The sequence below is a fragment of the Rhinolophus ferrumequinum genome (assembly GCF_004115265.2).
Source record: "Rhinolophus ferrumequinum isolate MPI-CBG mRhiFer1 chromosome 15 unlocalized genomic scaffold, mRhiFer1_v1.p scaffold_54_arrow_ctg1_1, whole genome shotgun sequence".
Taxonomy (NCBI): Eukaryota; Metazoa; Chordata; class Mammalia; order Chiroptera; family Rhinolophidae; genus Rhinolophus; species Rhinolophus ferrumequinum.
Window position 1 is genome coordinate 16,773,503 of NW_022680357.1, and position 22,126 is coordinate 16,795,628.

The following is a 22,126-nucleotide window of genomic DNA, read 5'->3' on the forward strand; positions in this document are numbered from 1 at the left end:
GACAACATATTCATACCATTCCCTGCGTAATAAAAGTGTATACAAAGGGTAAGAATTGGAAGTGAAATACCATAATATTAAGAGGGTGGGAATATGGATGGTTATTTTTTCCTTTGTACTTTTTCTGTGTTTTTAAACACCTGTATACATCAACATGGATAGATGTTTCAAAAATACAGTTGGGTGAAAAAAATCCAGTGCATATCAATACCAATAGTATGATAATATTTATGTAAAAACCCATGTTCACTAAAAACAAAACATCTCTTTTCTACAGATACCTATATCTGTATGAATATATCCAAATAAATTCACAGCAAAAAATACAAAGGCTGTATACTAAGCTGATGACAATGGTTACATCTGCGGAGGTTACATCTTAGGATGGGGTCAGAGGTTTTAATATCTTGCAATAATTCACGTATTATTTGTGCCCAGCTCCCCTGGGGTAGCCTTCGAAGCCCCTGGTGCGGGTTACTGCCGGAACCCATCATTTCTCCCTGAGATTCCTAACCCGAGTCGCGTGGGTTAACCTAAACTCTCCTGGTTAAACGCCCGACTCAATACAAGCTCTTAAACTGCTTTGCACTTTAAAACCTATCAGGAACAAGTCTGGGCCTAAATAGCAGAGCAAATATTTTCTTTTAACTACATGTATTCTAAATACTTTCATCACGAGCAAAAAAAACCACATATTAAACTAGTAACGTGGCGTTACAATCGCTTGTAAAGATGTTAAATAGCTCTCTGGAAAAAGGAGGCATCACACAGGTAGCGTGGCCGAGCGGTCTAAGGCGCTGGATTAAGGCTCCAGTCTCTTCGGGGGCGTGGGTTCGAATCCCACCGCTGCCAGGATCACCCTTTTGCCCCTGGGGCCTTCATGCCACGTTCTTCTCCGCTCTGTTTTGCAGGTGCACCAGCGCCCCCTGCTGCCCGCGGAGCTAGCGGCCGGCGTGAATGGAGCGACGCAGGGGGCGGGCCCGCGCGGCGCCGGGGCGGGGCATTGTGGGTAAAAGGAAGCGTGCGGCCGGGCGTGCTCCTCCCACGTGTCCGCTGGAGTTTCTCCACTGGCAACATGGCCGCTGCCTGAGCAGAGAGCCCAGCCGCCGCCGCTTGTGCAGCCCGCGGGGACCTAGGCCGTTGCCGCCGCCCGCGCGTGGCCGCCGCGGAGAGGTGAGTTCGCGGTGGCAGCGCTCGCCGGGCCTGAGCCGGGCCACACGCGCGAGCTGGGCCGGGGCTGTGCTGCGGAGTAGGCCGGGAGGCCCGCGCTGTGCCCGGGGGCTGTGGCCACCCGCACTCGTGCGGGAGGGACAGGCAGCCGGCGCCGGGAGACCCAGGCCGGACGCGCACTCCGACGTCGGCCCGGTGTCCGGGAGGCCGCGGCCTCGGGCGGTGACTCAGGATCCAGCCGTCTTGCCCCGCTCGGCCCAGGCGGGCCTCCGGCGGGGACACCTGTCCTGAGGAGGCCCGTGTCCGGCCAGCGTGGCGGCCGGTGGTGGTGGCTGCGGGGGCGGGGCGTGAGGAAGGGGCCTGACCGCGCGTGGGGGAGGCGAAACCCACTGGACGGTGCGGGTCCGCGCTGCGGCCCGCCCCGCGTGGCCGGGGGCGGCCGATACCAGCCTGCGGGCGTCGCCGCTGATCCCCAGCGGCCCGGTCCGGGCGTTCCGCGTCCGCCGCCCTGGCCCCCGCTCGGCGTTCGTTCCTGACGGGTCCGCCGGGCCGGTGTCAGTGGTGTGAGCGGGTGGGTTAAACCAGTAAACACCGACGGGGCGGTTGGCTCGGGCGTCGTCGGGATGGGGCAGAAAGCGGAGGTCTGAGCAGTCGCTCCGGCTTCGTCACCTGTGAAACAGGCTCGGACTTTTCTCCCTCCCTGGACTGTGGTGAAGGCTGAGGACGGTGACACGGGGGGTGGGGGGGCCCCAGCCTGCAGCGTGCGGTGTGCGGTTGGGTCCCAGACCCTTTTACGTGGAAGGAAAACAGGTTGCCTGCTGGTCACAGGCCGCCCCAGGTCACATCGATTACGGTAGTTAACTCTCATCACCGGCCTCTGGGGGCCGGGACGTGTCACCATGTGGAGGATGAAAAGGGTGAAAGTCCGGGTGGGCCGCGGGCGGCGAGCGGCACGCGTGGGGCTTGAACCTGTGCCGCGCAGCTTGGGAGTCTGGGCTCTTACCCACCAGGCCAAGCTCGCTTCTGTGAGCCGGGGTGCAGCACAGCAGTTAGGAATGAGAAGAAGGATCTTGGCCATTAGCTCGACCCGGGGTTCTGTGCTGCTGCTGTCATTCATTCCCCCGTGTCGTGACCTTGGCAAGCTACTTACGCTCCCAGCCCCCGTGTCCTCTCTCCGTGATCGTGGCCAGTCTTGACTTAGGGGGCTCTGGAGGAGGTTCAGTGAGAACGTATGCCAAGTCCTCTCTAGACAAGGGTCCGACCGACCCTCCTTTAGGCTTAATTAGTTCTTCTCGTCCCCTAGGCCAACTCTGCCATGACACAGGTGGAATCGGGTGACGCAGAGGGGAGCTGCCTTGTCCAAGGGGCCTACAGCGAGTTAGAAGCCAGGCCTTGAGACTGTTCGTCCTGGGGCCCTGTCCCCTCAAGTCCTTTGTGTTTTGTCCTCGCAGACCTCTCCCTCCCTCACCAGCTTTTGGAGTTGCCGCTGCTCTCTGATTGGCCGACAGGTTAGACTCCTGGGTGCAGCACAGATGCCCCCCATTGTGGCCTTCAGGTACCTCTGCTCTGGACCCCTCTTAGCTCCATCTGGTGTCCATTTGTTGAGCAGCTCTCTGCGGAGGGAAGTATCTTGTGTCCAAGGCCACAGAGCCTCTGTCACCGAGTCCCCTTGTGGCCACAGGACACCCTGCGGAGGCCCAGGTGGTTGGGTCTGGCGGGGGTGCTTGGCTTGTGGCTGGGTGGCCAGTCCCTGGCTGTTCTCAAGGGTCCAGGAGGCCACCCCTCTCTGCTTGGGGCGGAGTTAGGCCCACTGGGTTGAGGCTTTGTGACTGCCTGCTTCCATCCATTCGTTTACTCGGTTGTTTGAACTTCACTGAGCACCCTTCATGCCAAGCCCTGTTCTAGGTGTTGGAATAACGGTGAATTTCAAGAGAGAGAATGACCCCCTGACAACTTGAAGTAAGTGTGACTCTCCCCACTTTCCGGTGGGAGCGTGGAGAGGCCCTCCTGCAGCTCACAGTCTAGTGCAGAAGACTGATACATATGCAAATAGACGCGGTAGCTCCAATGGTGAGAAGAACCATGAAGGGAACAGAGCAGGGAGATGTGGTAGTGACTGGGGCGGGGATTGGGGTGCAGATGCTTTAAGATGGGGTGGTCAGGAAACCTGTGTGTGGGTGGGGGTAGTGGTGACATCATGAAAAGGAGCCAGCCTGAAAAGACCCGGGGAGCAGAGGTGATGTGCAAAGGTCCTGAGGCAGGCTGGGCTTGCAGGCCCAGCAGGAGGCCCACCTGCCTAGGTGGGTGATGAGGGAGAGGCAGGGGCAAGATCCCCTAGGGCCTTGGGAGGGCATTTGGGTTTTAGTCTGTGTGACAGCCGACGGGTTTTGAGCAGGGAGACGATGTGATTTACCCTTTTATCAGGACAACTCTGACTGTTTCTGGAAGGACTGGAGGTAGGAAAGAGAGACCACAGGAAGACTTGCTAGAGCAGTACTTTCCAAATTGTGGGTGAAGATTTATTTCAAATTGTGGGATGAGAAATCAACTTAGGGGGACATTAACCAGCACTTTTCATTTTCATGAGCAAGGGTAGAAACCATCACTGTATCACTTAGAGCACTGTGTTTCCCCGAAAAGAAGACCTAATATAAGACCCGCTCTTATGTCTTACATTAATGTTTGCTGCAAAAGACGCATTAGAGCTGATTGTCCGGCTAGGTCTTGTTTTCGGGGAAACATGATATTAATTTCTGCTCCAAAAGACGCTTTAGGGCTTGTGTTTAGGGGACATCATCCTGAAAAATCATGCTAGGCCTTCTTTTCTGGGTAGATCTTATTTTTGGGGAAACATGGTAGGACAGTTACGGCTGTGAGCCCTTGTTGTAGGGACGTAATTGTACGTATGTTCTGGGCCGTTTCTGTGAGATGGTTTCTTACTGGGGCCTTACTTAGGCTGAAAACCTTGCGAGCCAGCGAGTGGGGGGTGTTGGGTAGGAGGGTGAAGGTTGGTGATAACGCCAGCACTGACCAGTCAGGGTCCTGTCCGGGGAGGAGCTCCGCCCCAAGGGGACTTCATCCTCCCTGACTCGGGACAGGTCACCGGAGCCCACCAATGGCCGGGAAAGCCTGTGATTGGGACCCTCCAGGCCCCCCCGTCAGTACACTGACTCTGATCCCTTCTCCCTGGAAGTCCCCGAGCTCAGCTGTCCACCAGCCCCCTGCAGGGAAGATAGGTGCTTGGCAGCCAGCTTGGCAGCCAGTGCAGATGGGCAGGGGTCTTGGGCTGCCCCGTCCATTGCCTCTGGGCCTTAGGAGGCACCTGCCGCTGTCAGTTGGGGGCTTCTGGTTTTCACCCAGTCTTCCATCTCCTGAATGTCGCTGGGGCCCACTTCCGTCTCGGCTGGCTTTTTCCTCTCCCCTCCAGAGGGAGGGCAGGGTAGGCCTGGGGCGGTGAGGTCTGCCAGGGGCAGGCAGGGCAGGGAGGGGCTGTTCGGGCCTCTCCTGGGCTGGTCAAGACTTTGGCTTTGTTCTGAGGGACAGGAGGCCTTCGCTGACCTGGCTTTCAAAGGCTCACTGGCTGTGGGGTTGAGCAAAGGGCGCGGGGCGAGGGTGGAAGCAGGGGGACCGCTTTGGACCGAGGCTGTGGCGGTGACAGGCCCGGGGATGAGTTGGCGGCACTGGGAGCGGTCAGGTACCAGACGTCCTGTGAGCGCAGCGCTGGCAGGATTTGCTGGTGTGGGATGAGAGGAAGGGAAGCTTCGAGAATGAGGATGGCAGCGTTTTGGCCTGAGCAGTCGTAGACTTTGGCATGTGTGTCTGGAATACGTGAGACGATGTCACATGGTGGTGGGCAGGGGGCTTGGATGACACTGAATCCCACGGTGAGGGTATTATGCCCATTTACACATTAAGTAGTTCAAGGGTGAGGTCGGTAAGAGGAAAACGATGCTGGACTTCCTGAAGGCAGAAGTCTCGGGGACCGCTGAGATCTGAGGGTGCCCGGTGCCTTGCTAACTGAGCATCCCTTCTTCTGGGCACAGGAGGACTGTCACCCTCCGTCATGGAGGACAGCTGTAGCCTTCGTCCTCCAGGTCCTGAAATGCTTCCTGTCCCCTGGTACCTGCTCCCCGGGCTGGGGCCCAAGGCCCCTCTCCACAGGAAGGCCCCTCTGTTCCCTCTGAGCAGCCGAAGTCCCACAGCCTGGCTCTGACGCCCAGTGGGTCGGTCCCCTCGCTTGTGGTGTGGCTTTGGGTAAGACACGTAAAGTGTCTCTGAGTTCCAGTCTCCTCATTATAAAATGGGGCCCGTGAAGCCACCTCCCGGGGTCGTTCTGTTGACTACATTAGAGAAAGGTATGGAAGAGGGTCAGTTTTAGACACACGCAAACAAGAACACCACAGAAAGGACAGTCACCAATCACCGGTGGGGGCAGGGGGGCTGAAGTCAGCTTGAAAATCAGCGATCGGAGACGGAGCCCCCGAAAGCCCTTGGGCCTGTGCTGTTTCTGACATCTCACTCATTTTTAAATATGTTTTTATGTTTCAGTTACAGTTGACGTACAAGAACAATATTATATTAGTCTCATGTGTGCGCAAAGTGGTCAGACATTTATATAATTTATGCAGTGATCCCCCCATAAGTCTAGCACCGTACGTGGTTCTTACAACAGTACTGACTATTCCCTGTGCTTTACTCCCCGTGACTGTTTTGTAACTACCAATGTGTACTTCTCAATCCCTTCCCCTTTTTCATCTGTCCCCCAACCCCCTTCCTATCTGGCGACCATCAGTTTGGTCTGTGTATCTGTGAGTCTGTTTCTGTTTTGTTTGTTCATTTATTTTGTTCTTTATATTCCACATATAAGTGACATTATATGGTGATATTATAAGTGATATTTATCTTTGTCTTACTTCACTCTGGGTCCATCCATGTTGTTGCAAATGGCAAGATTTCATTCTTTTTTATGGCTGAGTTGTATATATGTACCACAATGTCTTTATCCCGTCGTCTGTCATTGGCCATTTAGGTTGCTTCCATATCTTGGCTGTTGTAAATAACGCTGCAATGAGCGTAGGGATACATATATCTTTTTATATTAGTGTTTTGGATTTCTTCAGATAAATACCCAGGAGAGGGGTTGCTGGGTCATAAGATAGTTCTGATTTTTAAGTTTTTGAGGAACCTCCATACTGTTTTCCATAGCGGCTGCACCAATCTGCAATCCCACCAACAGTGCACGAGGGTCTCTTTTCTCCACATCCTTGCCAACACTTACCGTTTGCTGATGTATTGATTACAGCCATTCTAGTAGGTGTGAGGTGGTATCTCATTGTGGTTTTGATTTGCATTTCCCTGGTGATGATGAGTGATGTTGAGCTTCTTTTCATGTGCTCGTTGGCTGTATGTCCTCTTTAGAGAAATGTCTGTTCAGATCCTCTGCCCATTTTTAATTGGATTGTTTGGGTTTTTTCGGTGTTGAGTTGTATGAGTTCTTTATACATTTTGGATGTTAGCCCCTTATTGGATGTATCATGGGTGACTGTCTTCTCATATTCAGTTGGCTGTGTTTTCATTTTGTTGATGGTTTCCTTTGCTGTGCAGAATCATTTTAGTTTGATGTAGTCCCATTTGTTTTTGTCTTTTGTTTCCCTTGCCTGAGGAGACATATCCCAAAAAATATTACTAAGAGCAATGTTGGAGAGTTTACTGCCTATGTTTTCTTCTAGTTTTATAGTTCCAGGTCTTACATTTAAGTATTTAATCCAGTTTGCATTTATTTTTATATTTGGTGTAGGAAGGCAGTCTAGTTTCTTTTTTTTTTTTTTTTGGCATGTATCTATCCAGTTTTTCCAAAACTATTGAAGAGACTGACTTTACCCTGTTGTATATTCTTGCCTCCTTTGTCATAGATTAATTGACCATATAGACATGGGTTTATTTCTGGGCTCTCTATTCTGTTCCACTGATCTGTATGTCTGTTTTTATGCCAATACCATGCTGTTTTGATAATGATACCCTTGTAGTATAGTTTGATACTAGGTGGCATGATACCTCCAATTTTGTTCTTCTTTCTCAAGATTTCTGTGGCGATTCAGTGGTTCCACATAAATTTTAGGATTATTCTAGTTCTGTGAAAAATGCCATTGGTATTTTGATTGGGATTGCATTGAATCTATATATTGCTTTGGATAGTATGGACATTTTAACTATTTTAATTCTTCTTATTAGTGAGTATGGTATACGTTTCCATTTATTTGTATTTTCTTTAATTTCTCCAATATCTCTTAATTTCCTGAGTACAGGTCTTTTACTTCCTTGGTTAAATTTATTCCTAAGTATTTTATTTTTTTGATGCAATTGTTAATGGGATTGTTTTCTTAATTTCTCTTCCTGAGAATTTGTTATTGGTATATAAAATACAACTGATTTATGAATATTTATTTTGTACCCTGCTACTTTACTAAATTCATTTATCAGTTCTAACAGTTTTTTGGTGGAATCTTTGGGGTTCTCTGTAAATAGTATGTCATCTGCAAATAATGACAATTTTACTTCCTCCTTTCCAATTTGGATGCATTTTATTTCTTTTTCTTGTCTGATTGCTGTGGCTAGGACTTCTAGCACTATATTGAATAAAAGTGGTGAAAGTGGGCAACCTTGTCTTGTTCCTGATCTTAAGGGGGATTCTTTTAGCTTTTCCCCATTGAGTATGATGTTAGCTGTGGATTCGTCATGTATGGCCTTTATGTTGAAATATATTCCTTCTATTCCCACTTTGCTGAGAGTTTTTAATTATAAATGGATGCTGGATTTTGTCAAATGCTTTTTCTGCATTTATTAATATGACCATATGATTTTTATTTTTCATTTTATTTATGTGGTGTAGCACGTTAATTGATTTGCAGATATTTAACCAATCCTGCATACCAGGAATGAATCCCACTTGATCATAGTGTATGATCTTTTTAATATATTGCTGAATTCAGTTTGCTAATATTTTATTGAGGATTTTTGCATCTATGTTTGTTAAGGATAACAGCCTATACTTTTTTTTTAAATGTCTTTGTCTGTTTTGGGATCAGGGTAATGGTGGCCTCATAAAATGAGCTTGGGAGCCTTCCCTCCTCCTGGATTTTTTTGGAATAGTTTGAGGAGAATAGGTGTTAATTCTTTTTTCAATGTTTGGTAAAATTTACCTGTGAAGCCATCTATCTGGTCCAGGACTTTTGTTGGGAGCTTGTTGATTACTGATTCAGTTTCATTGGTAGTAATTGGTCTGTTCAGATTTTCTGTTTCTTCTTGATTCAGCCTTGGAAGATTGTATGCTTCTAGGAATTTATCTGTTTCTTCCAGATTGTCTAATTTGTTGGCATATGGTTGCTCGTAGTGGTCATGGTTGCTCACTTGCGGGTTGTGGAAGAATTTACGAGGCACAAAGTAAATAGAAGTCAGAAAGTTTATTTAAGAGAAACACTGGCAGAGGAGCTGCCAGTAGAAGAGTCTACTTCCAGAGTAGACAGCTGCCACGGGTTTCTGTTTAGCTGGGGTTTTATATTCTCTAACCAGGATGTGATTTGCTTCAGCCTTTTGTGTTCAGCTTTGTCCATTGGGGTAGGGGCCGGTGCAGTTAAACTTTTATCAAAACGTTTGTATATGTTATGTAAATTTAAGTTGCAGTCACTCCACAGAGTCAAATGGCTATTCATTCCTGGTTACCCATACCTGTTTTATCAATGGTATTTTCTTAAAATTTTTTGTATTTCTGTGGTGTCGGTTGTCACTTCTCTTTCATTTCTGATTTTATTTATTTGGGTCCTCTCTCTTTTTTTCTTGATGAGCCTGGTTAAAGGTTTGTCAAGTTTGTTTATCTTTTCAAAAAACCAGCTCTTGGTTTCATTGATCTTTTGTATTGTTTGATTGTTTGTTTTGGTCTCTATTTCATTTATTTCCGCTCTCGTCTTTATTATTTCCTTCCTTATACTCACTTTGGACTTATTTTGCTGTTCTTCTTCCAGTTCCCTTAGGTGTAAAGGTAGACTGTTGATTTGAGATTTTTCTTGTTTATTTAGGTAGGCCTGCATTGCTATGAATTTCCCTCTTAGGACTGCTTTCGCTGTTTCCCATAGATTTTGGGTGGTTGTGTTTTTATTTTTGTTTGTCTCAAGGTATCTTTTGATTTCTTCCATGACCTTATTATCGACCCATTCATTATTTAGTAGCATGGTATTTAGTCTCCATGTGTACGTTTGTTTTTTCAGGTTTTTTCTTGTAATTGATTTCTCGTTACATACCACCGTGGTCAGAGAAGACATGATTTCAAAATTTTTAAAATTTATTGAGGTTTGTTTTGTGGCCTAACGTGATCTATATTGGACAATGTTCCTTGTGCACTTGAAAAGAATATATACTCTGCTTCTTTGGGCTGAAATGCTATAAGAATATCAAGTAAATCCATCTGGTCTCGTGTGTCATTTAAGGCCGCTGTTTTCGTGTTGATTTTTCTGTCTGGAGGATCTGTCCGTTGGTGTCAGTGGGGTGTTCAAGTCCCTTATTATGATTGTGTTACTGTTGATCTCTGCCTTTATGTCTGTCAATATTTGTTTCATATATTTAGCTGCTCCTATGTTGGGTGCATAGATGTTTACTGGGGTTATGTCCTCTTGTTGGATTGGTCCCTTTATTATTATGTAATGTTCTTTGTTTTTTATTATAGTCTTTGTTTTAAAGTCTATTTTGTCCAATATAAGCATTGCTACCCCAGCTTTTTTTTTTTCCTTCTTGTTTTTATTTGCTTGAAATACCTTTTTCTATCCCTTTACTTTCAGTCTGTGTGTGTCTTATGATCTGAGGTGGGTCTCTTGTAGATAAGATTTGCATGGGTCTTGTTTTCTTATCCACTCAGCTACCCTATGTCTTTTGATTGGCGCATTTAATTCATTTACATTTAAAGTGATTACTGATAGGTACGTAGTTATTGCTGTTTTATAATGCATATTTTTTTATTTTTGTTTGTTTTCTCCTTTCTTCTGCTTAAAGAAGTCCTTTTAACATTTCCTGTAATGCTGGCTTGATGGTAATGAATTCCTTTAGCTTTTCCTTGCCTGGGAAGCTCTTTATCCTTAAAGTTTAAACGATAGCCTTGCTGGGTAGATTAGTCTTGGTTGTAGGCCCTTGTTTTTCATCTCTTTGAATATTTCCTGCCAATCCCTTCCGGCCTACAAAGTTTCTGTACAAAAGTCAGCTGATAATCTTATGGGGGCTCCCTTGAGAGTAACTAGTTGTCTTTCTCTTGCCACTTTTAGGATTCTCTCTTTGTCTTTAACCTTTGCCGTTTTAATTAGGATATGTCTTGGTGTGGGCCTGTTTGGGTTCATTTTGTTTGGGACTCTCTGTGCTTCCTAAGCTTGTATGTCTGTTTCCTTCACCAGGTTAGGGAAGTTTTTGATCATTATTTTTTCAAATAGGTTCTCGATCCCTTGCTCCCTCTCTTCTCCTTCTGGTACCTCTATGATGCGAATGTTGTTACAATTGATGTTGTCCCATAGGTCCCTTAAACAATCTTCATTGTTTTTTTGTTTTTTATTCTTTTTTCTTTTTGTTGTTCCAGTTGGGTGTATTCTGCTACCTTGTCTTTAAATCGCTGATTTGGTCTTCTGCTTACTCTTCATTTGCCGGTGATTCCTTCTAGTGTATTCTTCATTTCAGTTATTGTAGTCTTTATTTCTGACTGGTTATTTCTCATGGTTTTTATGTCCTTCTTTATGCTTGTTATCCATTTGTTGAAATTCTCACTAAGTCTCTTAAGCATTCTTATAATCAGTGTTTTCAACTCTGTCTCTTATAGGTCGGTTGCCTCCATTTCATTTAGTTCTATTTCTGGAGGTTTCACCTGTTCTTTTATTTGGGACACGTTTTTTTTGTTTCCTCATTCTGGCTGCAGCTGCGTGTGGTACATCTGTACTAGGTAGATCTCCTGTGTCTCTCGGTCTTTGCCTGGTGGCCTTATGTAGTGTGTGTCCTGTGTGGTCCAGTGGTGCAGTTTCCCTGGTCACCTGTGTTCCAGGAGTGTGTTCTAGGAGTGTCCTTTGTGTGTATTTTCCTGTTGTAGTTGAGCCTTGATTGTTTTTGGTGCATCGGTGGGTGGGATTGACTCCCGCTGACTAGCTATGAGAATTGGCTACTCCCATGGTGATGAGCTCCTGTGTGGGGGCTGACCCCTCAGAGGAGTCTTCACCCTGCAGGATCTTGCGCCTGTTGAGACCCCGCTTTCAGCGTGCTGCTTGTGGGGCTAACCAGGTAGTGCTCTGGTGTGGTCTGAAGCTGCCTCTGGGTGTATGTATTGTTTCTGGTGTCTCAGGAGTGTCTCCCATGCAGGCCAATTTCAGCCTCGTCTGTGACTGGTCTGGGGCTACCTTGTAGGTGCCTCAGAGCTACATGTGGTTGGCTGCTGCCTGTGCTGGACCTGGAGGCAGGTGGAGTGGTCTCGCTGTGACCTGAGACTGGCTTCCCCAGTATTAGGCCTGGGGAAGCTTAGCAAAAGGCCCGGGCCCCTAGGCCTGTTTTTGCCACCCACCAGCTGCCTGTAAGGCCCAGCTGTTGAAGGAGGCTCCTCAGGTGCCCAGGCCAGGCTGGTTGTCCTGGCGTTGAGAGTGGCCTCAGCGATGCAGCACTGGCTGGGGGCGGGGGGGTGGTGGAGTTCAAGGGAGTCACAAGATGTGACTTGTTGTTTTTACAAAGTGAGTGCAGATTCAGGTCTCATGCCAGTGCCCGGCCTGTGACCACCTTGCACAGCGCCCTGAGAACACTGCAGCCAGCACCGCTTCAGGCTCGCAAATTCCCAAGAGCTGCCCCCAAGTGGCTGCGGTGCAGTTTTGGGGTCACTGTCCACCACCAAAATCTCCCTGAGCCATTGTGGATTGTTGGCTGCTGTAAAAGACCTCCACAGCTTGGGGGGGCGGGGCCAGCCACCCAGGCGCCCAGAATGCCCCTGGCAATGCAGCCCTAGGTGGGCGGAGCAGGGTTCCAGGGAGCTCAGGGGTGTGCTCGGAGGTTTCTACAGTCAGTACACTCTTGGCTCCCCGTGCTGGGCCTGCGAACACCCTGCAAAAAATGTCCTGAGAATACTGTGGTGTGTGGCCTTTTCTGTATTGCAGTATGTTCCCTCTGTTCTTATTTGCTGAAGAGTTTTTATCATAAATGGATGCTGGATTTTGTCAAATACGTTTTCTACATCTGTTGATTTGGTCATGTGATTTTTATCTTTCACTTTGTTTATGTGGTGTATCACGTTAATTGATTTGTGGATATTGAACCAACTTTGCATCCCAGAAATGAATCCCACTTGATCATGGTGTGTAAGATTTTCTTAATGTATTGCTGAATTCGGTTTGCTAATATTTTGTTGAGGATTTTTGCATCTGTGTTTATCAGGGATATTGGCCTGTAATTTTCGTTTTCTGTAATGTCTTTGTCTGGTTTTGGTATCAGGGGTAATGCTGGCCTCGTAAAATGAGTTTGGGAGCCTTCTCTCTTCAATTTTTTGGAATAGTTTGAAAGGGGTAGGTGTTAATTCTTCTTTGAATGTTTGGTAAAATTCCCCTGTGACGCCATCCAGTCCAGAACTTTTGTTTGTTGGGAGTTTTTTTGGTTACTGATTCAATTTCTTTAGCAGTTGTAGGTCTGTTTACATTTTCTGTTTCTTCTTGATTCAGTCTTGGGGGATTTGAGATGTCTAGGAATTTATCCATTCCCTCCAGGTTATCCAATTTGTTGGCATATAATTGTCATATTTTCTTAGAATCATTTGCCTTTTTGTCGTGTCAGTTGTCACTTCCCTTTCATTTCTGATTGTATTTATTTGGGTCCTCTTTTTTTCTTGATGTGTCTGGTTAAAGGTTTATCAGTTTTATCTTTTCAAAGATTTCGTTGATCTCTTGTGTTTTTTTAAGACTCCATTTATTTCTGCTCTGATCTTTATTTCCTTCTACTCACATTGGGATTCATTTGTTCTTTTTCTAGTTCCTTTAGGTGTGAGGTTAATTAGATGGTTTATTTGAGCTTTTTCTTGTTTCTCGAAGTCGGCCTGTATTGCTATGAATTTCTGTCTTAGAACAGCTTTGTTTGTGTCCCATAGATTTTGATGGTGGTGTTATTTTCATTTATCTCAAAGTATCTTTTGATGTTTTCCTTAATCTCATTGTTAATCCATTCATTCTTAGTAGCATGTTATTTTGCCTCCACGTGCTTGTGTTTTTCATTTGTCTTCATGTAGTTGATTTCTGCTTTCATACCATTGTGATAGAAGATGATTGATAGAACTTCAGTCATATTATATATATATATATATCGAGACATGTTTTGTGCCCTAACATGTGTGTATCCTGGAAAACATTCCATGTATGCTTGAAAAGAATGTATATTCTGCTGCTTTGTGGTGAAATTTTCTAAAAATATAAATTACTCTGGTCTAATGTGTCATTTTAGGCCACATTACTGATTTTCTGTCTGAAGATCTATCCATTGATGTCCATAGAGTGTTAAAGTCTCCTACTATGACTGTATTACTGTCAATCTCTCCCTTTATGTCCATCAATATTTACTCTATATATTTAGGTGCTCCTATGTTGAGTGGGTAGATGTTTACGAGAGTTATATGCTGTTCTTGGATTGATCCCTTTATCATTATGAACTGTCCTTCCATGTCTCTTGTTACAGCCCTGTTTTAAAGTCTGGAGTGTTGGCTGAACGACCGACTGATAGTTCGGGTTTTTCACTCTCCCTTACAGATCGAGTCTGAGGACCTGGCGGCTGGCTCCCCCTAGTATGGCCAATGAAGAGGATGACCCAGTCGTCCAGGAGGTAACTGCTGCTCCCACCCTGCCCAGGCTTCAGGCAGTGGGACTGGGTCCCTTCATCGTCCTTAGGCCAGCCTGGGACCCTCTCCCCCAGGTTCCGGCCTGGGTGACCCCCCTCTTGTTTCAGGTCTCTAGCCAGCATCTCCTGGTCAGAGAGGCTTCCTGACCACCCTCACGGTCATGTGGCAACCCCCACCTCAGCACTCTAGCCCCTTATCTCGGCCTGCTGTGCACTCGGCCGTAGGCTTACCAGCCCCAGACATAAGGCTCCTTCCAGCAGGATGAGAGCTTCATGAAGGCAGAGATTTTATTCTGTCTGCAATGCCAAGTTCCTGCTTGGCACATACTAGATACTCAGTGCCGCTTTGTTGAATGAATGAATGGGTTTGACAACTCCCCCTTGTTAGTCATTTAGCAGTTGATCACTGGGTCCCCTGGGGCTGTGACAGCAGTGTTCCTGTCCTCGGGGCGTAGGATCTGGGGTGATACTGATGAAGAGTCTCAGACAGGAAGCGGTGGGGAGGTAGTTCCCAGTCTCCAGATCAGGACATGGCCTCAGGGCCTCTGGGCCTTTGCACATGCTGTTCCCTCCACCTCGAAGGCCCTCACACTCAAGGTGGGAGAGAGCGTGGTTCCTAAGAAGAGCTGGGAAGCAGGAGGTCAAATGTGTGGGGGTGGGAGGTGGGGTCAGCTAGTGTTGAAAAGAAAGGAACTAGGGCCGGTCCGTCTCTGAGGGGCTTGCAGACCACCTTAGGGCGACGGCTGCTCCAGGCCTGGCGGCAGAGGCCACAGAGAGGACAGTCGGGTGGTGGGCGGGCTTCCCCTGCCCGGGGATCAGAGGCATTTCATGGCCTGGGCCACAGCCTGGTCTGGGCAGCCTGAGGGAAGACGCATTTTTATTGGGTTTTAGTGAACCTGGGTGGGGGCTGTGTGGTGAGTCCTGGATGTGTCCAGACTGGGGACTTGGTTCCCTTTGTTTTCAGAAATAGCTCGGCTCTTTCCCACTGCCCTTCACCTGAATTTTGTGGCGCATGTGCCTGCCAGGGCAGGTCAGGCACTGGGTCTGTCACCTGGTTGAATCTTCTTCCCTTGTTCCCAGATCGACGTATACTTGGCCAAAAGTCTGGCAGAGAAGCTCTACCTGTTTCAGGTAATTCAAGCCCCAGCCCAGGGAGCTGGGAAGAATCGCTGTGTTGCTACTGACGTGAGCCTTTAGGAAACAGCTAAAGTGTGGCCGACCTGAATGGGCCTCCAGGAGCGTTCACTTCACACACTACCTCCCCTGCCACCACGTCAGCAGCGATGGCTGTAGCTTTTAGAGAGGGTGCAAACCATGACAGCTGTCCACCCCAGGGCATATGTACAGTGGGGAGACAGAAAGCAAGTGTGTGTGTGCGTGTGAGAGAGGACTGGCGGGGAAGGGGCCTCAGTGTGTTCAGAGCAGTGCCTTAAGGTGTGACGTAAAAGTCACTGCACGCATGACACTGTCCGAGGTCAGTGGCAGACCGGCTCCCTTCTGTCTTCAGCTTTGTGTTATGGGGAAGCCACACACAGCGACGGAGAGACTGGGAGATGAAACCCGCCTGGCCTGGCCGCTTCGGGCAGCAGTCCTGGGCCAGGCGGGCTCCTCCTTTGCTCCCTCGTGGTCTCCTTCCCTTGTCCTGTGTGTGGTGGTTTGACCGTGGAGCTCACCCTCCCCTCCCACGGTGGTGCTCTGGGGTCCTGAGGCTCAGCCACATGCCTGGAAGTCAGACGTCCAAAACAGAGCCTCTGGGCTCAGACGGAGGGGGGCCGTGGGGCTTCTTGGCCGGAGTTCCCGGAGCAGCTCTGGTCGGGGTGGGGCAGCGTGCACTCATGGCACTTCCCCTCCCCAGTACCCTGTGCGTCCAGCCTCGATGACCTACGATGACATTCCACACCTCGCAGCCAGGATCAAGCCCAAGCAGCAGAAGGTGGGGCTGCCCTCTGATGGGCGTGGGGGGACGGGAGGGCTGCTGTGGGTGGGAGCTGATGCGGGGCGGGGAGCCCAGAGAAGGAGCGGTTGGAGAGTTTGGAGGAGAACGAGGGCCTTGAAAGCTGAGGAAGGAGTTTCCAGAAAGAAAGAGGGCAGGCAGCTCTGGAGAGGCCCAGAGGAACAGGCTCAGGACGGGTGAGGGAACGGCGGCGGCTCCCGTGCACAGGGTGATGCAGGGCGGTGGGGCCTCGGAGGGTGGGGTGATGGACCTGTCCGGGCGGCTGCAGCTCCAGGCACTTTGCCACGTGGGAGGGCTGTGCAGCATGGCCAGGACCGCTGACTTTTCAGGAGGAAGTAGAACTAAGGATTCATATGAGATATCGTGGTTTTTAAGTCCAGATAGAGATCTCTGGGGGTGGAGTGGGAGGGTGACAAACAGGACTAAATGCCTCCTTCCCTACCCCCCAAAAAACCACTCTGGCCTTTTCCATCGCAATTGGAGTTGGTGGCCTGTGGTGTAGACTGAAGCCTTGGGGCCCCCGGGGAGGGCCAGGGTTGGCAGGGACTGGGGGTAGATAGTGGCCGGGGGAAAGTGTCATCGGGGGTGTCCCTGGGGACAGTGCCTTAGGGTCCTCATAACTGTGGGTGCTTGGTGCCTCCAGGTGGAGCTTGAGATGGCCATCGACACCCTGAACCCCAACTACTGCCGCAGCAAAGGGGAGCAGATCGCTCTGAACGTGGATGGCAGCTGTGCAGACGAGACCAGCACGTACTCCTCGTGAGTCCCTGGGCCTAAACCTGAGCCCTCCAGGGGCCTTACGGACACTGAGGCCGTGCACCTGTTGCTGGGCTCCCCACCGGGGTCCCACCCCTGTGTGGCTGGCCTGCTGCAGGCCCTTTTCTGTGGGAAACGTCTTCCCGGGAGGCAGCTCCCATCCGCTGCTTGTCTCCTGGGCCACAGACGGGCCTTGGGTTCTGTCATCCCAGCCCCTCCGGCCGCCTGGGTCCCTGGCTGCTGGGTTTCAGGAGGTGTCGGTGGAGGGGCTGCAGGGCCAGCCCTAGGTCTGGAGCTTCGTCCCCTTGACGTCCTTTCTCCCTGTGCTCTCAGGAAGCTGATGGACAAGCAGACATTCTGCTCCTCACAGACCACCAGCAACACGTCCCGTTACGCCGCGGCGCTCTATAGGCAAGGTACGCGAGACTGGGCCCCTGGTGCCGTGCTCATGGAGGCCGGTAGGGGACAGGAGCAGGATGGGGGCTGGGATGGCAACAGGCCCTCCCCGCCCAGTGCTAGACACCGCGGGGGCCAGGCATCTCGTGGAGATAACAGACTGTCGGGACCAGAAGTGGCCGTCTCGAGGGGCTTCTGGCCAGCCACTGCCCCGGCCGACAGGGCTGAGGCTTCTGGTGCACAGGCACACAGAGCATAACTTCCCAGGTCGGTGGCAGGGTTTTGTTTTCAATACCAGCACTTCTGTTCCTAGATAGCATCTCCCGTCGGGAAATGAAAACTGTGTTCACACCAAAGCTTATCCGCAAGTGTTCACAGCAGCACAGTCCATGATGGTGGACAAGGGGGCGTCCATCCAGGTGTCCCTTAGCTGCTGCCTGGACAGCAGTGGGGTGTGGTTTGCAGGGGAGTGGTACCTGGCTGTCGCAAGGAGTGACGCGTTGGAACACGCCCCCAGCGTGGATATGCTAATGAGCTTGAAGCCCACACACAAGGCTGAGTCGGTCCCATGAAACGTCCAGAGGCAACTCGATAGAGACAGAAAACAGATTACTGGTTGCCAGGGGTGGGGTGAGAGGGGAATTAGGGGTGGGGTGGGGCTGAAAGCCTTCAGAAATTGCGGTGCTAGTTGTACGATGCCGACTGTGCTAAAATACAGTGCACTGCATGCTTTAAGTGGTGAGGTGTGTGGCATGCAGGTACCTCCCAGCTGTTAAAAGTACAAGGTATGGTATTTAGAATTTGTGAAGCAATAAATGAAACAAATTTGAACACTAAGGAAACAAAATAGAGAAGAATCAAAAGTAGTGTCCAGTAACTGCATTCTCCTGCGCCTTCAAAGCCACGTTCCTCGGACAGGACTGTCCTCTGTTCACTCCTTGGCTGGAGCGCTCAGCTCCCCCGAGTCCACGCAGTTTCTGTTGAGCCTTCTCCGTCTCTGATTTCCTCTTTCAAGCGCGTGTTGACCTGATTGAAATGGGTTGTCTGTGCAGTGCCGCCCAGGGCCCGGGTCTGATTCACGGGCAGGCAGCTCTTCATCGGAGCTGAGGAGAGACTCATCCGCCTCGGGGGGCCACTTCTCCAGCCACGTGTACACCTGGCTGGCTTAGCAGGATGGCTGGGCTCTAGACAGGGAGGATGAGGAGGAGAGGAAATGTGGGTGAATGGGGGGTTCGGCAGGCAGTGAGGGTGGTCTGCTGGAGGCCTGGCGTGGGGGGAGGTCTGCAGGCAGGCAGTAAGGAAGTGGCTTTGAGCAGAAGAGGGGGTTTGTGTCCTATGTGCGTTGTGTGTAGCTGGGTCCAGCGAGGCGCTAGGACTGGGGGCTGGTGGAGAGGTGGGAGGAGGTTTGGCCATGGGCCGGGGTCTCCAGGGGAGCCTGGAACCCTTGGTGAGTGGCCGGCCCACTGCCGGGAGTCAGGACCAAGCGTCTTCCTCCGCCAGGCGAGCTCCACCTGACGCCCCTGCACGGCATCCTGCAGCTGCGGCCCAGCTTCTCCTACCTGGACAAAGCAGATGCCAAGCACCGAGAGAGGGAGGCGGCCAACGAGGGTGAGCTCTGGCTCCACCCTCACTCTGTCTGCGTCTGGGTGGGGTGGGTTGGCCATGGGGTGGCATCAAAGGGCCGGAATAGGGCAGCTCAGCACCCGTGGCCTCTGCCCACTGGATGCCAGTAGCACCCAGCCCTTCATTTTTGACAACCACAAATGTCCCCACGTATTCCCAAATGTCCCCTGGGGGTCAAAATGGCGCTTGGTTGAGAACAATGACTTAGAAGTCACAGACGTGCTGCTTGAGACCCCGGGGGCGGGGGGGGGGGTGAGGGTGGGGGCAGGGCCCCAGCAGAGGCTGCGAGTGGGGCTTGTTCCTCTTGCAGCAGGAGACTCTTCGCAGGACGAGGCAGACGAGGATGTGAAGCAGGTCACGGTGAGCTGTGCCCTGGGTGCCGGCTTGTAGTTCAGCCCCAAGACCGCAACGGTGGGCGCGTCTGTGCAGAAGGCGGGCTCTGGCCTGAGCCGGTGCAGAAGCTGCCTGCCCCACCGGCTGTCCACTGTCGACAGGATCGCAGCCCCAGTTGTGAGCTGGGATCCTGGGGTTTGCGGCCAGGACCCAGGAGGCCGAGGGAGCCCCAGACAGTCTGCCCCAAAGCCCTGTCTCTCGGAGCCAAAGCCCTGCGTTGACTCAGCGTGTAATTCTGTCCTTTCAGTGGGCACGGCTGAAGGGTTTCGTCTTAGTAGTTATTCCTGTATTTCAAAGATGATTATTAGAGTATTGCTCTCCCATTGTGGCTTACAAAGCTTCCCCCATTTAAGCATATTTTATAGGTTCAAATGAGTATTTACAGATAAATACTGCACAAAGGCTGTAGAGGGTACACAGTGCGGCTAAAAGTGCGTGTTCACACATCCTTGGGGATGCGAATCCTGCCATGACCAGCGTGGCCCCCACCCGTTCTCTCAGGAGCTTGCTGGGTGGCCTTGGGTCCCTCTCTCCCTTACTGGGGAGAGTGCCTTGAACAGGCATCCTCAGGCCGTGCGTGTTAAAGGCCTCTGGGGAACCCCAGGATTCTAGAGTCCAGCCACCACCCCTGTGCAGGTGACTCGGGCTCTAAGCAGCAGTACCTAGAGCCAACTGGCATGAGCCCAAATGGAGTGTTTGGTCCCCTTTACTGGAAAGTTGAGATTTAGCTTCAGGTACGGCTGGATTCAGGGGCTCGGTCTCTCACTGAGACCTGATTTCCATGTCCAGGTTCTGTCTTCCTCTCTTGGCCTTTTTCTCAGGCAGGGGTTTGCTCCCAGCAGTAGAGAGTTGTCCCAGGCTTATATCCTCACAGCTTCCAAGACCTCGGGGGAAAGAAACTTGTTGGTCATTACTTCTAAGTAAAGTTTCTGACTCCTCCCCACCCCGGCTAAGAGGACTTGCTGCTCCAGTTGTCCAGGTCTAGTCACGTGCCCAGTTCTGTGGATGGGGGATTAGGGAGGAACTGAAGGGAACTGGGTGCTGCTCGTAGGAAAATAGGGGTGCTGTTACCAGTGAGAGTGGAAATGGGTCGGGTGCTGGGCGGCCCTCTGCCCTGAGAAGGCTGCTGCCTGGAATGTGTTGGCAGCTCACAGAGGGACCCCAGATGTGGGGTCCTCGGGTCTCCCGGTGGGGCTGGGCCAGCAGCCCAGGAAGCGTCCCCGCCTGAGGCCGTGGTGTCCCCTGCCCAGGTGCGCTTCTCCCGGCCCGAATCGGAACAGGCCCGCCAGCGCCGCGTGCAGTCCTACGAGTTCCTGCAGAAGAAGCAGGCGGAGGAGCCCTGGGTGCACCTGCACTACTGTGGCCTGCGGGTGAGTGGGGGGGGGGCAGGCGGGTTCAGCGCGCCCTTCCGCTCCACTGCCCCCTCCACGTGGCCACTGGCAGTACTGCAGGGCCTCTCACACAGTTGCATTCAGTGTCTTCCTTACAATGATGCTGATGAAATGTCGGAGAAATTACCTCTTGTTTGTCTCGAGTAGCCTGTGGTACAACTGGTTGTGTTACACGCTGCTTTGCTTCAAGTCGCAGAACCCATGACATGGTTAAGTGAGTCCTCACTGTAGCGTGGGGACCTGTGTGTCCTCCATTCCAGCCAGTCCACCTGGGGTGCCCCCCGGGGAGAGAGTGGGGGAGTGTACGGTGGGTTTGTCTGCAACTCCTGGTCGGGGGCTGCTGTTTGGTTACGTATTTTTCACGCATGGGGGCCGTGAACTCTGGCAGCTCGTCATCTGGTCCTCCGCAGACGGCCGTCTGTCTCATGGTCACATGGACCTGCAAGGGTGGTTTTTCCTGCACTCCGTTTTCATCTTGTGCACTGACTTGAACTGTGTATTGAGTAAGGAAAGCAACTGAACATCAGCTCCCAAGACACCATAGGCTAGGGCTCCCCAACATTTTTCTGGGGGAGGAGCAAGTCCTGATTTCTCCGGAACCTTTCTGGAAGAGATTTGGGTTGACAGAGCCTTTGAATCAAGGTCAGACTTCCAGAAGCTCTGGTGTGTGACCTTGGGCAAGTTCCCTGACGTCTCTGAGCGTCAGTTTCCCTGTCTGTAAATGGGAACAATCATACTAGGATCTAAGTTCGCAGCATCACTTGGAGGCTGCGTGAATTGGTGTTATGTACACAGCCATTGGCACGGCCTGGTGCACAGTAGGTACTCAGTGAATGTTAGCTGCCGGTGTCACCATTGCTCTTGGCGTTCGTGTACCACACAGACGCCGGGGCCTGGGCGGTGCTGGGGCTGTGCGGTCGCGAAGCCCGCGGTGGTTGGTTGAGGCCACATCACTGACCTGGAGTGCCATGCTCGGGGGCTGCATGTGACCCTGGGCGGGGCCGGCCTTGGGGCAGCGCAGTGGGTGGCTGGAGCGGAAGGTGATGCAGGGGTGAGAACTGGATGGCGGAGGGCTTGGGGGTGCTGCAAGCCTGGACGTCAGTGAGACCCCCCACCCCCCACCAACAGGACAGCCGCTCTGAGCACGAGCGCCAGTACCTGCTATGCCAGCCCAGCGGGGCCGAGAACACGGAGCTCGTCAAGTCTCCCAGGTGGGCCTGGCCAGCCTGCCTCTGCTGTGGGGCCTCCCATGGGACTGGGGCCCCTCTGTAGCCTGGGGGAGGGACGTGCAAGGGGGTCCTGGGTGTGGAGGAGGTGGTCCTCCTTTCTCCAGCTGGGGGAGGTGTGGGGCTGGACCGCTCCCTGTGGCTGTGGTCAAGGGGCTTCAGCTTGGGCACTGCCAGGCTTCATGGGCAGGGGTGGGCGGGCCAAAGCCCTGGGAGCCGCTGAGCCTGCCCTCTTACCCTTCCGCAGTGAGTACCTCACGATGCTGATGCCACCCAGCCAGGAGGAGGAGAAGTGAGTAGAGGGGCTGGACACCCCTCCTTCTGCACCCACCCCCCCCCCC

At 51.3% G+C, this 22,126-nt stretch overlaps 1 protein-coding gene and 1 non-coding gene across 5 annotated transcripts in view; both read left to right on the top strand.

Moving 5' to 3' along the window:
• The first annotated feature begins 770 nt into the window (after nt 1-770).
• Nucleotides 771-852, top strand: TRNAL-AAG (transfer RNA leucine (anticodon AAG)). The gene has a single exon. It is a non-coding gene; the product is annotated as a tRNA-Leu (tRNA).
• Nucleotides 853-1,029: 177 nt separating this feature from the next.
• The window catches only part of POLR3E (RNA polymerase III subunit E), a 34,418-nt gene continuing 13,321 nt past the window's right edge, over nt 1,030-22,126 (top strand). Inside the window, exons 1-12 of one of the 4 annotated variants that reach the window (XM_033101501.1) lie at nt 1,040-1,173; nt 2,474-2,678; nt 13,959-14,031; nt 15,127-15,177; nt 15,902-15,979; nt 16,644-16,759; nt 17,090-17,172; nt 18,653-18,760; nt 19,086-19,135; nt 20,419-20,538; nt 21,688-21,770; nt 22,033-22,077. In XM_033101501.1, the coding sequence (XP_032957392.1) occupies nt 13,996-14,031; nt 15,127-15,177; nt 15,902-15,979; nt 16,644-16,759; nt 17,090-17,172; nt 18,653-18,760; nt 19,086-19,135; nt 20,419-20,538; nt 21,688-21,770; nt 22,033-22,077 (770 nt within the window). In that variant the 5' untranslated portion in view covers nt 1,040-1,173; nt 2,474-2,678; nt 13,959-13,995. Of the gene's footprint in view, nt 1,174-2,473; nt 2,679-13,958; nt 14,032-15,010; nt 15,178-15,901; nt 15,980-16,643; nt 16,760-17,089; nt 17,173-18,652; nt 18,761-19,085; nt 19,136-20,418; nt 20,539-21,687; nt 21,771-22,032; nt 22,078-22,126 lie in introns of all 4 variants that reach the window. The other 3 variants (XM_033101502.1, XM_033101500.1, XM_033101503.1) reach the window with 3 other exon arrangements.